This window comes from Cebus imitator, unplaced genomic scaffold (assembly GCF_001604975.1).
Source record: "Cebus imitator isolate Cc_AM_T3 unplaced genomic scaffold, Cebus_imitator-1.0 Scaffold856, whole genome shotgun sequence".
Taxonomy (NCBI): Eukaryota; Metazoa; Chordata; class Mammalia; order Primates; family Cebidae; genus Cebus; species Cebus imitator.
In genome coordinates, this window is record NW_016108171.1 from 231,481 (window position 1) to 245,846 (window position 14,366).

General features: G+C 43.6%; 1 protein-coding gene across 22 annotated transcripts in view; it reads left to right on the forward strand.

The window, feature by feature from the left end:
- IKZF1 (IKAROS family zinc finger 1) overlaps nt 1–14,366 on the forward strand; it is a 100,227-nt gene that overhangs the window by 61,857 nt on the left and 24,004 nt on the right. For 10 of the 22 annotated variants that reach the window (XM_017520578.2, XM_017520570.2, XM_017520569.2 and 7 more), the window contains exons 4-5: nt 340–399; nt 9,177–9,437. The exons of 4 other annotated variants lie outside the window; for them this stretch is intronic. In XM_017520578.2, coding sequence (XP_017376067.1) covers nt 340–399; nt 9,177–9,437 — 321 coding nt within the window. Of the gene's footprint in view, nt 1–339; nt 400–484; nt 3,803–9,176; nt 9,438–14,366 lie in introns of those variants that run through there. 8 more of the 22 variants (XM_017520581.2, XM_017520574.2, XM_017520568.2 and 5 more) reach the window with 2 other exon arrangements.

A 14,366-nucleotide genomic window follows, 5' to 3' on the forward strand; every position in this document is an offset into this window, starting at 1 on the left:
GGAGCCTGAGGTTTTGGACCGGAGCTGCTGAATGGTTTCTCAGAGCTCTAGAATCTTTGGAGCTGCACCCTCTAAGATGTTGAAGCCGTCAGTAATTGCTCCAAACCACTTTATGGGATATAATGCTGTGAGTTGAGACCTGAGGGGATTGTGGTCCTGTTCATGAGTAATTACTTTTCTGTTGCCTGTAGGGGGGCCAGCAATAGAAGATGAGTAGCTGAACAGTGGTTTTGAGTAATAAAACGTTCTTTTTTAAAAAGTAATGCTTTCTGTTAAACTCTGACTGTATCTCTCTACTGGTATCACAACCCAGCTTTCTTTTTGCCTTCTTTATTGCAGTTACATATGGGGCTGATGACTTTAGGGATTTCCATGCAATAATTCCCAAATCTTTCTCTCGTAAGTATTTACCTTGCTTCTGGAAAACAAAAGCATGCCTTCATCTCAGTCCATCATGTAAATATCGTGTGTGCATGTTCCTTCATTAATGCCTTTCTCACGCTTGAAAGAAAGGAGATACGTTAAATATTCACTGTTCTTTTCGTTAGACACCTAAGATATCGTTTATGGGTATTTATACCATGAAGTGCAAAAGGAAGGTCTAGGCAGCTGTGCGGTGTGCTGGGAGCATGGCAGTGGAGTCACAGTGAGGGCTGGAGTTGCAGTAGCACTGATGGGACTGTCACTTCACTGGTGCTGCTGGAGAGCTTTGAGATTACTGTTGTGATGATCTTTTTATTGAGTGTGAGCGTAACATGGCCATACTTTCAGTCACCAACGAAGAACTGAACATGGTTTCAGATAATTTTTACAATTTTGTGGGACAAGAGAAAGAGGCTCTTCATCTGTGGCTTTGGAGTATTAATTTCAGAACTGAGAAGAGAAAATCACAGGCCTCCAGGCCGTTTTTCTGGGGCGCGTTTCTGCTAGAGCCAACGTTCTGTGCATGCTTAGTGCCCACAGGACCTTCTCTGATCTGAGCTGTTAAACCAACAACAGATGTGAATTTCATTTTTCTTTTTTAGGTATTGAGAGCTGATAAATGATAAATATATTTGAGTAACATCCTCAAAGGAGTACTTTAAAGAACAGAGAGTGCTTTTTAAAAATGTATAGAGAGCTGAATATTTAAAGTCACACAAGTTGATAATCCCCTTAGGATCTGTATTAGTAAATTCTCTAATACTGTAAAGCAACATCAGAAAACAGGTCGCCTTTGTTAACACTGTGACAGTCATAATTACAGGCTCTAATTCAAAAGTGCCAGTAACAGTTAAAGATAGGTTTCTGACATCCTTGTTGTCAAAAACTATCTGGTGTCTAAGGAATTTAATAGTATCAATCTAAGTGTACCCTTTTGCTTATAAACTAGATTGGCTACTTTTCCAGTTTATAAAAGTTACAGAATCTTCCTTTTACTGATATTTCTTTGATTCCACTTTAAACAATAGCTTGATACCTACTGTGAGATGTCTATGTATGTACATGTAAATGCTTATATGTGTGCATCTGTTTACATGTAAGCTTATATGAACGTATAGAACATTACAGTATTGGGCAGAGAACTAATATTAATCTGAAGAATCATATTGCTGAAGGGTTTTGAGAAGTCAAATGCGCTTGAGAGTAAGCTAATGCATCCTAAAACATGTTTCTGTGAAGTCTGAGGAAGGTGTCACCCAGAGCATATTGAAGTGTTGAAGCAGACTCCACTGAAGACTTCAGACTGTGAGAATCACTGCACATACAGATGTATCATTGTGATACTTACAGTTTTATAAAAGAGATGACATACACTTGGATACACTTTCTGTCTGTGTATTTATGCAACTGTGTCCATCAAGTATTGGTGTCTCTCTTTCCCCTTCTTCCCAGTGTTGGAATTGTGACTGTTCTCTTCACACAAGTTGTTAGTTGGTCTTGATGGCCTTTCCACCAAAACAGCAACCAAACTGTTCTGGGCCAATATCACCACCTTGTGTTCATAATGAAGAATTGCCCTCTTGGCCCTGAACACCTCTTTTCTTCTTAAAAATTAAAAACAACCTCTTTGACTCTCTCCTGTCCTCATTCCAGTCTGTGTACCTAGCTGCTGGAGGAAAGAAAATGTCTACATGCTTGTAGCTTGTTTTTTTTTTTAACCTGTTTATCTTTTTACTCTCCTGCCTTTCTTTTCTCTCCCTGCCCTTATTCCATTTAAAGGCCTTAAATTGCAAATAAGGTGAAAAGTATTTTCTAACAATGTAGCCTGGTGGTAAGAAAACAACCAGCTGCATTTTAAATGATATTACGTTATAATAAATGGTTCCATTAACCTTAAAATGCTTAAAAGTTTTATAAATCTCTTTTAGAGGCAACACAAAAATACCTCTATGTATCTCCTCTTCATCTCAGATTTTCATTTAATTACCGTGATTCAAGAGATCTCATTTTCCTTTCATTTGCTTTTTACTTCGTAGTCCCCAGTGTTGCAAGAATATTCCTGTCTACCAGTTGTCAAGTAAAATATTGAGCATTTTAAGCTTACATGGCCTAAACCCACACTGGCGTGACTATTTCGGACTATCTTTCCAATGGAAAAATGCATTCTGAGTACCAAACATTTACTTTTACAGTAAATATGAAGACACATTCTAAAAAGGAAAGGGAAATGAAGAGGAAGCATAACTCCTTGGTCAGGTGGGGACTGACAGTGTGCATTATACCTATGCATTAAAAAATGTTTAATTATCCATGAGCACATACAGTGCCTGGCACAGATTCAGGCCTCTTGGCTCCTGTTGGCATCTCAGTTCCCTGAATTATCCAGATTCTTCAATCCAAACTCATCTGTCTACCACCGTTCACCTTCCATATAGGGGTGTGGGGTCTCTCTTAGTCTACTGTTGGGTGCCAGTGGCATAGAAGGCCTCCAAGATAGGACAATGAAATTTGAATTTTTCCCAATTTTAAATAGCATCTGAGAAGGAAAGCAGCTCTTGACTAGGACTTTGAAAGCATCCACTCTTCATATTTATTGCTGCATTTATTGAATAATAAAACTGGGCTCTTGTCCATTATCTCTTCGTCAGTGAAAGAGCCCAGGGTGGGCCTGAGCCAGAGTGTTCTGGGGAAAGAGAGGACCAGTCTCCATTTCGTGTTCTATATTTAATCAGTTCATTTCAGCACCTTACTGAGTTTGGCATTTTTCTAAGTCATGGGGGTGGGGTTACAAAATATTTATAAGTATCTTTCCTATCTTCAGGGAGATGTACCATTTCACTGAAGCAATACCACAGCTAAGCAGTTCTAGCTCCGAGTACCAGAGGAGAGAGTGAGCGGTTTAGGAACTCACAGAAGGGCATGGCCAGGCAACTTGGGCCCTGGCAAATGTTCCACAGAGACAGCATCCATAGAGTTGGACCAAGCACAGTGCCTGCAAATCAGGGGCAGGCAGGTGTATGGAACTGATTCTGGGGCAGGTATGATCAGCACCATTTAAGGAATGGCAGTTGTTAGGAAACTGAAGGAATTTATCGTGTCATTTTCAGCAGAATTAAGCAGGAGCCTTGCATATATCCCTTTGGGTGGGCTCTGGGGTATTATGAAGCTGCCAGCAGGTGGGCAGCTTCAGTAAGGGCCATTCCTTCCCACCTCCTCCGTCATTAGTGGAAGCAACAGCTGGTGTCATTGTCTTCTGCAGGATGATGGATTTCAAAATGAAGGGAAGGGCCCACAAAACTCACCCTCGCAGAGTCTCCCTCACAAGTGGATGTGTTCACTGCCATCAACAGGCCAAGCCCCACTTGTTCTTTTCTTCCAGGTAAAGGGAAAGGCCTGCAAGACAAAGGCCCCGAACTCCTCACTCCTTGAATGGGAGGCATATTTGTGGAGGCTGTCACACAACTACGGTGGCAGGCACCTGCCATCAGGGCTCCCACCAGCTTCCAGGGCTTGCTTCTCTGCCCTCTGTGTGGACGCCTTCCACTGCTGCGAACCCCCCTCTCAGAACCCCTTCTTGCACTCACCTCCCACTTGCCCCTCCTGGGCACCTTCTTCACTCTCAGGGTCCAAACTGAGGGAGTGTGAATCCAGTGCTACCGATCTTGCCCTCAGGAGTTAGTTTCATGCCCCACCGATTGACTTTCTTCCAAGCCTACACCAGCCCATGCTGCCCTTTTTAAAGGAGGCATACATACGGCCCGGCTGGTACAGAGGATTCTAGATTTCAGTGAGTACAGGACTCCGTGACCCCTTCTTCTGTCTTTTTTCTGTCCACATCTCTGATTGAGCTCACCTTCAAGGGGAAACCCCAGAAGCGTTTTTCACACTTACATGGGAAGCCAAGACACTCTTATTCTGGGCTTGTGTTTTTAAGATGTGTATTTTAAGTTCACAGGTCCTTACATTTATGACTAATAGGTTTCAGATTTTGAGATCCAGTCTATAGTTGCCATTTATGAAGATAGTTTCAAGCTCTGATTTCTGTCTTGTACGAAAACCATAAGCAAGTTGTTGGTGTTCTCCTCCTAGCTAGATAAGAGACCCCCATTTTCCTGGACAGCCTCCTTGGGTGGTCAGAAGTCTGTTGATCTCGTCTATGTAACCAGCACCCAGTCTGCATTTTTCCACAAAGAAACGAGGACCTTAACCCTATTTACAGGAAATCCACATACTGCTTGACTCTAACGTGCCTTGTGGGGACAGTGTTGGCCACTCTGTTCCCACCAAATCCTGCTGGCACCCGGCAGTCATCCAGTCCCTGTCTTAGACTTCACAGACCTTTCCTGTCATAACATGGCTTAGACCTTGTCTGAATAGCGCTGGAAGCTTCCAGCCCTGGAACTCTCAGCATCTGCCATCTAACTCCTATTTAAAAGGTGTTAATCATTTGCTAACATAGGCTTCTCTGTCCTTTTTCCACTGTTTTCGATTTTTCACCCTCACCCACAGTGATCTGTGGATATTGTCTGCATACTCTTTTAGAAACCTAGAGCATCTCAGTATCCTTAATTTTCCTCTTCGAACTCCATCTCTTCCTGAGTTGATCATCCCTACTGCCATTCCTACAGACCTGTGTGACCAATCTTCTATAGATGTCCTTACACCTAGCCATCTAGGTGGAGGTGTAGGTACCTGTCTCCCTAAGATTGTACTTGGTATCCACATGGATCTCAGGACAGTATGTGATTGCCTCTTGTGCCTTTTGAGCCTCTTTCTCTTTTGGTTCTGTTACATCTCTCGGAGACAGTGTCATGAAGGCTGACAAGGACAGAGTGCTGCTTTCAGCAACCATTTGTCCAACGAGTGACTCACCTCCAGGCTTCTGGCTTTGAGGATGTCTGTGATATCTAAGACGGCATCCATTGTGGGCTTTCCCCACGCTTCTGCTTCCTTCCTGACACATAGCTTTGCCTCCTCATGCAAGCAGCCTGCTACAGCAGAACCGGTGCTCTGATGCCAGAAACCCAAAGGTCGTGTCCAGTGCTTCCCTGCTGTTCTGCTCCCTGCCTGCAGGTGCCCACACACTCATCAACAGCACACTCCATAGAGTATGCCACAGACTCCCAGAAATACTCGTTCTTAATGATCCAGAAAACAATTGATAGCTTCTGGCAAGTCCTAGTAGGCCATATGTGCCCATGGGAAAGCAAGAGTCAATTCTCTATAACTGGTTGCCTCTGCATTTATGAAGTCAAGCTGAGTAGGGGAACATGCCAAGGGAATTATCCCAATGCCCATTCTTCTGTGTGCCGTCCTTTTTCTAGCCTCTGAAGCGCTCAGCCTACACCTTCGCTATGGCCCTTGTCTTAGTGCCTGTATTTGAAAAACTTGCCACTCCAATCTGAATTTGCTCCATTGTGTTCTTATCTCATTTTTTAAACAACAAGATAAATAATTAAAAATATATATATTTTTGAGACAGAGTCTCACTCTCTCACCCAGGCTGGAGTGCAGTGGCACAATCTTGGTTCACTGCAATCTTCACCTCCTTCAAGCAATTCTCCTGCCTCAGCCTTCTGAGTAGCTGAGATTATAGGCGCATGCCGCCATGCCTGGCTAATTTTTGTATTTTTAGTAGGAACGGGGGTTTCACCATGTTGATCAGGCTGGTCTTGAACTGCTGACCTCGTGACCCACCTGCCTTGGCCTCCCAAAATGCTGGGATTACAGGCATGAGCCACCACACCCAGCCCTAAAAATAATCTTAGATTAAGGAGTACGCAGATCTTTGCAGCCTCATTGTGTTTCAAGAGCAGGCTAGCGTAGACACTCGTGAGCAAGGAGGGCCTAGAGAATTAGGTTCCTCCCAAAAAGATGCATAGCCCCTACCTGAGGGTACCGATTCCAGAGAACTCAATGGTCATTAAGAACCATTGCCTGTACAGCCAACCAGCTTCACCTGCCTGCCCGTCTCCTTTGTTTTCCAAGAATCTCATCCCTGGCAGTGGGGAGAGGATAGCAGGAGGCTGTTCAGATGCTCTGAGGCTCTGATCCTCAGAATCTGAAGGGGAGAGCATTTGGAGAATCCCCACTGCTAGATTTCTCAGGATGATCCTGCATAATGCCAGGACCTGATGGAGGAGACAGGCAGCTCTGTTCAGCCTCCGGCGCATCCTCCCTTCAGCGCTCTCCAAGTCCACCACGTCCCAGTTAATTCATTTCAGGTCCTTATTCATCTGTAAGTCATTTCCCTAAAGAGCTAATGGGAAAATACTAGAGTACAGTCAGCCCTCCATGTCCATGGGTCCAGCCTCTGCAGATTCAACTCACCATGGCTTGAAAAAACAGTATTCGAGAGATACAGAACCTGTGGGTATAGACGGCTGATTTTTCGTATCCATAGGTTCTCTGGCACCAATTTAGGGACTTGCGCATCCATGGACCTTCAGAAGTTTCGGAACCGATGCGCTGCAGTTACCAAGGGATGGCTGTATAAGGGGTTAGGAATTTGGATGTTGGAGCCAGGCTACCTGCAGTTACCTTCCAGCTCTGCCACTTGCTAGCTGTGTGACCTTAGCAAGTTGTTCAATCTCTCTGTGCCTTGGCTTCTTCAACTGTAAAACAGGATAATGATAGCATTGCCCTTACGGAGATGTTGTGAAGGTTAAATAGCAGAGTGCAATTAATGTGCTGTGTGCTGTGTGCCCAGCACTTGGTGTTAGGGTTTGGTAGAAAACTCTACTGGAACCACTGGGGGTGAGCTTCCACATGCCACGCCCCAGCCCCTGTCCTCAGCTGACTTCTTATCTGTCAGGCCTGTTAGGCTGGTGCTATAATAATTCCCATTTTCATGGATGAGGAAATCAAGGCACAGAGAAGTTACATGACTTGCCTAAGATCTCAAAATTTCTAAATAGTGCAACTAAGACTCCAGACCAGGTATTTTTATTTCAGTGTCTGGATTGTAGTTCTCTAAATCAAGAGGAACTCACTGAATAAAATAAGCTGGGAGTCTTATTAACCAAGTTGGTTATTTAAAACAATTGCTGTCAGTCTCCAGTGTGCCTTAGAATCTTCTGGAGTGTTCATTAAAACAGACTGCTGGGCCCACCCCTGAGTTCCTGAGCCAGCAGCTCTGGGGTGAGCCTGAGAGCCTGTGCTTCTAGCAAGTTCTCAGGTGATGCTGATGCTGCCTCTCCAGGGACCAAGCTTGGAGAACCGTTGATTGAAAATGTTGATCAAAAAGTATGTAGTTTAGGCTGAGCACAGTGGCTCACACCTGTAATCCCAACACTTTGGGAGGCCAAGATAGGTAGATCACCGAGCTCAGGAGTTTGAGACCAGCCTGGGCAACATGGCACCACCCATCTCTACAAAAAAATACCAAAAAAAAACATTGGCCAGATATGGTGGCACACAACTTTAGTCACAACTACCAGGGAGGTTGAGGTGGGAGGATCAGTTGAGCCTGGGAGACAGAGGCAGCAATGAGCCATGCCACTACACTCCAGCCTGGGTGACAGAGCAAGACCCTGTCTCAAAAAAAAAAAATGTATATATATATATATATATATATATATATATATATATATATATATATATATGTTTAGTCTTGATTTTCATCTATCTCATTGATCATTTTACTTGGCAGAATTTACCTATCAACTCTTACTAGTCTGTAACAATGACTATTAAAATGATGGCTTTCAGTGTAACTACAAATTCTCTTAGTCATTACAGTGTTGGATTCACCAATGTATCATCAGTCAGCTCTCTGAAGTGTGCAAATAAAATATCTCCTATCTTTTTTAGGAAGGAAAATATTTGAATGACATACTTACCCTAAGATGTGTGACTTAAAGGAAACAGAAATGCAGAGTCAGTAGTGGTCATTATATTCAATACACAAAAAGTTCACCTCCCACCCCCACCTCACACAAGCTTCTTTCTCTTTGGGAAAAAAAAAAGCTCTTCCAGATATCTACATTCATAAACAATCCCAGTTAATCCTTCAGCAAGTAGAAGTGGTGGAAGAAATGACACTGTTCCTTTAGAACACAGGGTTCGTTTACGTTATTTAAGGTAAACAGGAATTCAAATAGTCATGTACTAAAGAAACAGAAAGATCTTCCAGAAATCTGCAAGGGAACTGTGGTCAGAACTCTGAGCATTTTTGTGTTTACTGAGTTTTGTCCCAAGGTTTATTAATGTTTACATGGCACAAGGAAAGATAGCATCACAAGTCACAGACGTTTTCAGGCCTGATAACCACTTATTAGGTATTTTGCCAAACAAGTTCACACATCCTAGAGAGTTGGATTGTGTGACCCAGCATCCCCCTCTGGGGCAAGGTGCCCATCTGGTTGGGTGGAGGAGTTCGCCTCAGACCACTCCTGAGGTTCCATGAGGCTGCGGATTGGTGGTGTGAACCTGCTTACAGTGAAGGCCCAACTCTAAAGTGGGAACTATGTAAATATCTTTCTAGCATGTCTTCAGACACTCGCCATTGGAGCCTGTGGAGAGGGCTGGCAGATCCCCCTGTAACCCCAGGTGCATCCTGAGGCATGCCACCAAAGCCTTCTCCAGGCTGAATGCACGGGGATTCCAGGCTGCTCTCCCCTTGGATTTGCCAAGAACTTCTGTTTGGTAGCTCTCCATGCCTATTTGACTGTCTTTTTGCTGCTGTGTTGTTTTGTTGCATCTTTTTTTTTTTTGCAATGACACTGAGTGGCCTCCTGTATTTTTCCTTTCAGCCAGTAATGTTAAAGTAGAGACTCAGAGTGATGAAGAGAATGGGCGTGCCTGTGAAATGAATGGGGAAGAATGTGCGGAGGATTTACGAATGCTTGATGCCTCGGGAGAGAAAATGAATGGCTCCCACAGGGACCAAGGCAGCTCGGCTTTGTCAGGACTTGGAGGCATTCGACTTCCTAACGGAAAACTAAAGTGTGATATCTGTGGGATCATTTGCATCGGGCCCAATGTGCTCATGGTTCACAAAAGAAGCCACACTGGTAAGGCCTGGCTCAGTTTTTCCTTTAGTGGCCTGAGAAGGTCCATGGGGTTTGAAGGAGGAAAGCATCCTGTCTTCTTTGAGTGTTCTGAGCATGTTTCAAATTGACTCGTAGCTCAGTTGTTGCAAGCGATTGGTTCCAAGTGGTACTGAGTCCGAGTTCTTATTCTGGTACAGCCTTGGAAAGGACTTCTCAACGGGTACCAATTCCACTCTATACATAAAACAAGGGGAAAGTGAGCAGTATCACATGAGAGGCCTGACGGGGCCCTATTATATTAACACGTACTAAGTAGTTTCAGCTGAGTCCTCAGGGTACCTGCGCAAAGTGATCACCCTCCACAAAACAAAACAAAAAGTCCTGATACACCAAAACTCACTGCTCAAAATTTCCACTGAGAAAAATGTGTTTTATTTGTATTCAGACTAACAGTGATTGATTTTTAGAAAAAATAGTAAATGATGGAACAGTAGAAAAATCAGGTTTTCAGAAAGACTTCAGATGAGCTTCCAAATGGCTTGCCCTCCAACAGGAGAGACTTTGAATCAGATGCTTTTATTGCCACTGGCTATCAGCTCAAATTCCTGAAGAACTCCCAAATCCCCTGTCTTGCTGAAAGGTTTACTGGAGGTATAAGAGAATATCGTGTTCTATGTCCAGAAAGGAAGGAACACGGGCACCCTAGTGTCAACAAGTTGTGCTCAGGCTCGCAGGAAGCCGCCTCACCAGGGGCATGAAAAGCATGGCAAGCCCCCGCTGGCCGAGCTCTGCCAGTGCACGTGTCTCTAATAGTCACGTTGATGGAACCGTCACAGAGTTGTCCAACAGAACTGTCCAGTCACTGCCACTCAGGATACTGAAGTCTTAGAAATAAAATATGAATGGCACACACTTATTCAACTGCAGGCAGGAGGTTTCTTATGAATTGAACCGAAACTTTTCTTCACGTGGGAAGCTGTTCTAAAGTTGGGTAAAACGCGATAGGTCCACCCCCTCTCGCAGTCACTGAAAGCTGGATCATGAAACATAGAGACCCTGAGCCATCACTGCCTCTGAGCTGGCATCTTCAGGTCAGCATAAAGCTAGCGTCTGCCACTGCAAAAGTGGAAAAAAACAGTTGAAAACCCTGTTTTAAAGGCCTAGCAGATTCTGTAAGATACCTCAGGAAAGTGATGACGATGACTTGAAATCAGACCCTTGTGTGTTGTTTACGTGGGACCAAACAAAAATATGTTTATCAAAAATTAAGCAGGAATTCAGAAAATTCCGTGAGCCAAAAAGCTGTGTTATCAGGAAATGCAGATATTTATGGGGTGGTAATTTTAATATTTGAATCAGGGCAGTTCCCAAAATGATCTATTCCATTTGTAGTGTATCTGGAAAACTAGAAAAATAAGTTGATATCAATAGATATCCATCTTCAATAAAAATTCAACTTCTAAAATTAAGCAAACTTTGCTTTTTCGAATGGCCTCTTTAACCTCAAATTACCCAGTGAAATAGACCCATCACACTCAGCCCTAAGTGAAGCAAGCATGCACGAGGGTGGTCCCAGCCTTGCCTTTGTAATGAGGTGGAAATTAACATGAAGGTAGGCTACTCTGTGATAGACACTTAACAGGATACTCCAGGACCCATGGTAATACATCCCTGATGAGGCATAGACCTCACAAATGAATTACTTTCCTATTAATTCATGTAAAGCCTGACTATACAGTGAAAATTCTCTTAAATAAATATTTGATAAGTGACTCAAATTCTGGCATACTAAATTGCCAAAATATAATGACTGCCTGCCTTGATAAAAAGAATAATTACATTTAATGAATAAACCTGCCAAGTACAGATATGCCAGGTGGCACCTGCTGTTTGCTGCTCACTTCTCCCAACAAATAGCAGCTAGTTGCCACATGTACACCAATAAGCTGAGTTTTTCACTTACAGAACAAATAACTTTCAGAAGTCAGTTTTATAGTTTCTGCCTTGCCCTTTATTAAAGAAATAAACACACTTGAAGCAATGAACTCATGAATTGTCTTCCTCATGCATTTCCACTTGCCTAAATATAGAGGGTCCCAGGTAGATACAGAAATACCTTTGACCAAACTTAGTTTGAATAACTAGACATGCTAGAAAGGTTTTCATTTTCCTGGGATCTGAGAGGAATATGTTAGAAAAGGAATGGTTTCTCAATCCTCTATGCTTAAAATATTTTGAGAGCAGTGCTTCTCAAACTTGAAAGAGCATGTAAATCACTTGAGGTCTTGTGAACATGCAGCTCTGCTTCAGACCTGGGGAGAGACAGAACAGGCATTCCTAACAGGCTCCCAAGGTGTGGAGCACTGAGCCTCCTTAGGCAGCCCGGCAGTGCAGCTGAGCAGTGACAGCAGCAGTGCCGTTCAGTGGGCTCTCCATCTGGGGCTTAGATATGACGTAAATCCCCACAGGACAGACTGCGATCACTGTTCCTCCTTTTGCCCGTGGCTGAGTCAGCTTCCCAGTCCCTTCTGGGATACACTGAGGGGATTCAGGGGGCAGTCCTGCCTCTGCCAGTATCCCCATGTTGGCGAAGTACCTCTGGTGCCATTTTCTAATCAGCTCATGGGCACCAGCATGTCACTCCCCTGTCGTGCAGCTCAGTTTCATATTTTTCACTCGGGTGTGATGGCCTTCCCCACCAATGTCTCAGAGCTAGTGTGAGAACTAGGGGGGAGAGAGGCAGGAAGGAAGCTGGAAATGCAGAGTGCAAATACACCGCATTATTATTCTAAATGAGGGGCTTTTTAATAATAAAGACCAAGGAGAGTATCTGTGCCTACTTACTTCCCATCTGTAAGATAAAAAGGTGCAGTCCCCAAGCTTCCTAAACACAGCACCCTAGTGGCACTGCTCTTGCTAGGTATGGTTACAGTAGACCTACATCAGTTTTTGCAGTTCAAACATATTTTTTTCACTTTCTTCTGGTATGCCCTGAAATTCTATGATGTAGGCATCCATGAAGACTCCCGTTTTTACCCAGTGAAGTTATTAGAAGGGGCTCAAACATTCTTACAGAGGGTTCCTAAAATGGGAGCTCTGTGGAGTCACTGGGATTAAAAATTAAATTTCAAATTCATGACATCAAAGTCCTCATCCCAATGAAATAAAAGTAAATAAAACCTTGGAGAAACTTGACCTACTCAGCTGCAATAGCTGTTGACTTTCAGAAGGCAAATGATGGCCCCCAGCCATACAAGAACACACATGGCGTGGGCTGTTCTTGTGCCTCAGCTCCATGGACGTGTCTTCTTAGCTCTAGACCCCCCTAAAGGAAACCGCTTGAATGGAGTGCTCTGTATGGTCACTTTTGGTAATGCTCTCTTAAGACCCCATGCCTTGTGCTATGTGTTCATGCCAGCATAGGCACTCAAAAGCAAAAAAGGTTTCCAGTGAAATTTGTTTGCAGGCAGGTATTGACATGAAGCACAGCAGGATCCAAGCAAACTCATGCTTGCCTGCCCTGCTCTGCTCTGCAGAAGGGCAATGTGTCTGTGGCAATCTGCCCCTTCCGTCTGTGGACAGAGACCCTGGCTCTGCCTCCTGTTTTCCCTGAAGCCCTCCAGACCTGGGGAGAGACACGACTCCAGCACCTGCCCAGCACGGGAGGGGGTCTTTCCCAGGTGTAAGTGCAGGGCTGGATTCACTAGCTTAGGATCATACCACAAACACTGTTGTGTCACCAGGATTTTCCCACATCCTGATTGTGAGCATTTCTGTGACATGAGCTTTCTCCTGGGGGCCAGCCTGTCCAAATGAGAGCTGTGGTTGGCGGCGTGTCCATCTCACATTGTCTGGGTCTTCCTGCACCAGCTCACTCTACTTTTCCTTTTATATCCACTTGGAGTTAAATGCACACATTTATGCTCGAGTGCACAGAAGGCCCAGAAGTGTTCCTAATAGATAATTAAATGATCTCTCTCCAGTAGAAACGCTCCTGGGCTACCTGGCTGCTAGCTATTGTAGTCTCTTCATCCAGTATTGATTTACATGTACGGGTTTGTAACTCAGAGAGTATAGTTAGTTAGTTAGTTAGTTTCGTCATCACCTTCCAACTTGCTTACATTTAAACTCTCTGCTTAGCCAAGACCAATTTCTCTAGGGATTTGCAGAAATACTAGAAACCTCCGGGTTAGTATCAGGACCCCTCCAATTGGCCTGTAATTGAATATCACTGTAAATTAGTTTCAGCTTTTATAGTAGTGCATCTAACCTGCCAGCTTAAGAAAAGTGATGATAATCATGAAATTCAAGTGTCAATATAGACTTTTAAATTTAATCTGGTGTGGATGTTAATAGTGCCAGATATGCTTCTGCGTAATCATTTTTGAGAAGTGCTGTCTTCTTTACCATAATCACATTAATCAGTCGGGAACATGGTTAAATAGACATTTTAATACATTGTCTCTTCCTGAGAAAAAAGTGACTCCAGGAAATATGTTGATAGGGTATCTCAACACCAGGAATTGTGGTCACATAGCATTCTTCCTCTAAATAAAGCATTTGTTTTTCAAAAGAGTTTCATGTTTACTTAAACATGACACATGTATCACTCTTCAAAGTGAGAGTTAAATGAAATGTTCCCTGATTTGGATTCTAAGACCTGTGACTACTCAGTAGGACAACAGCGTATTTCTTTTTCTCAGTTGCCAGTTTACCCCTTTGTCAGCTCCAGACTGGAGACACGTGCTGTCACACAGAGCAGAGGGTCAGGTGTTTTCCTAGTCACAAATGCAGCAGTACCACCCCTGAAAGAATTCCTTCATAACGACTAAATTGCATCTCTTAGAATACCTCTACTTATAATTTGTCTTCTATGGATATAGAGAAATAATAGCTTAAATGCTTTAGGATTTGTAAAGAAAGAAAAAGCTAGAAATCTCAGTGCAACTC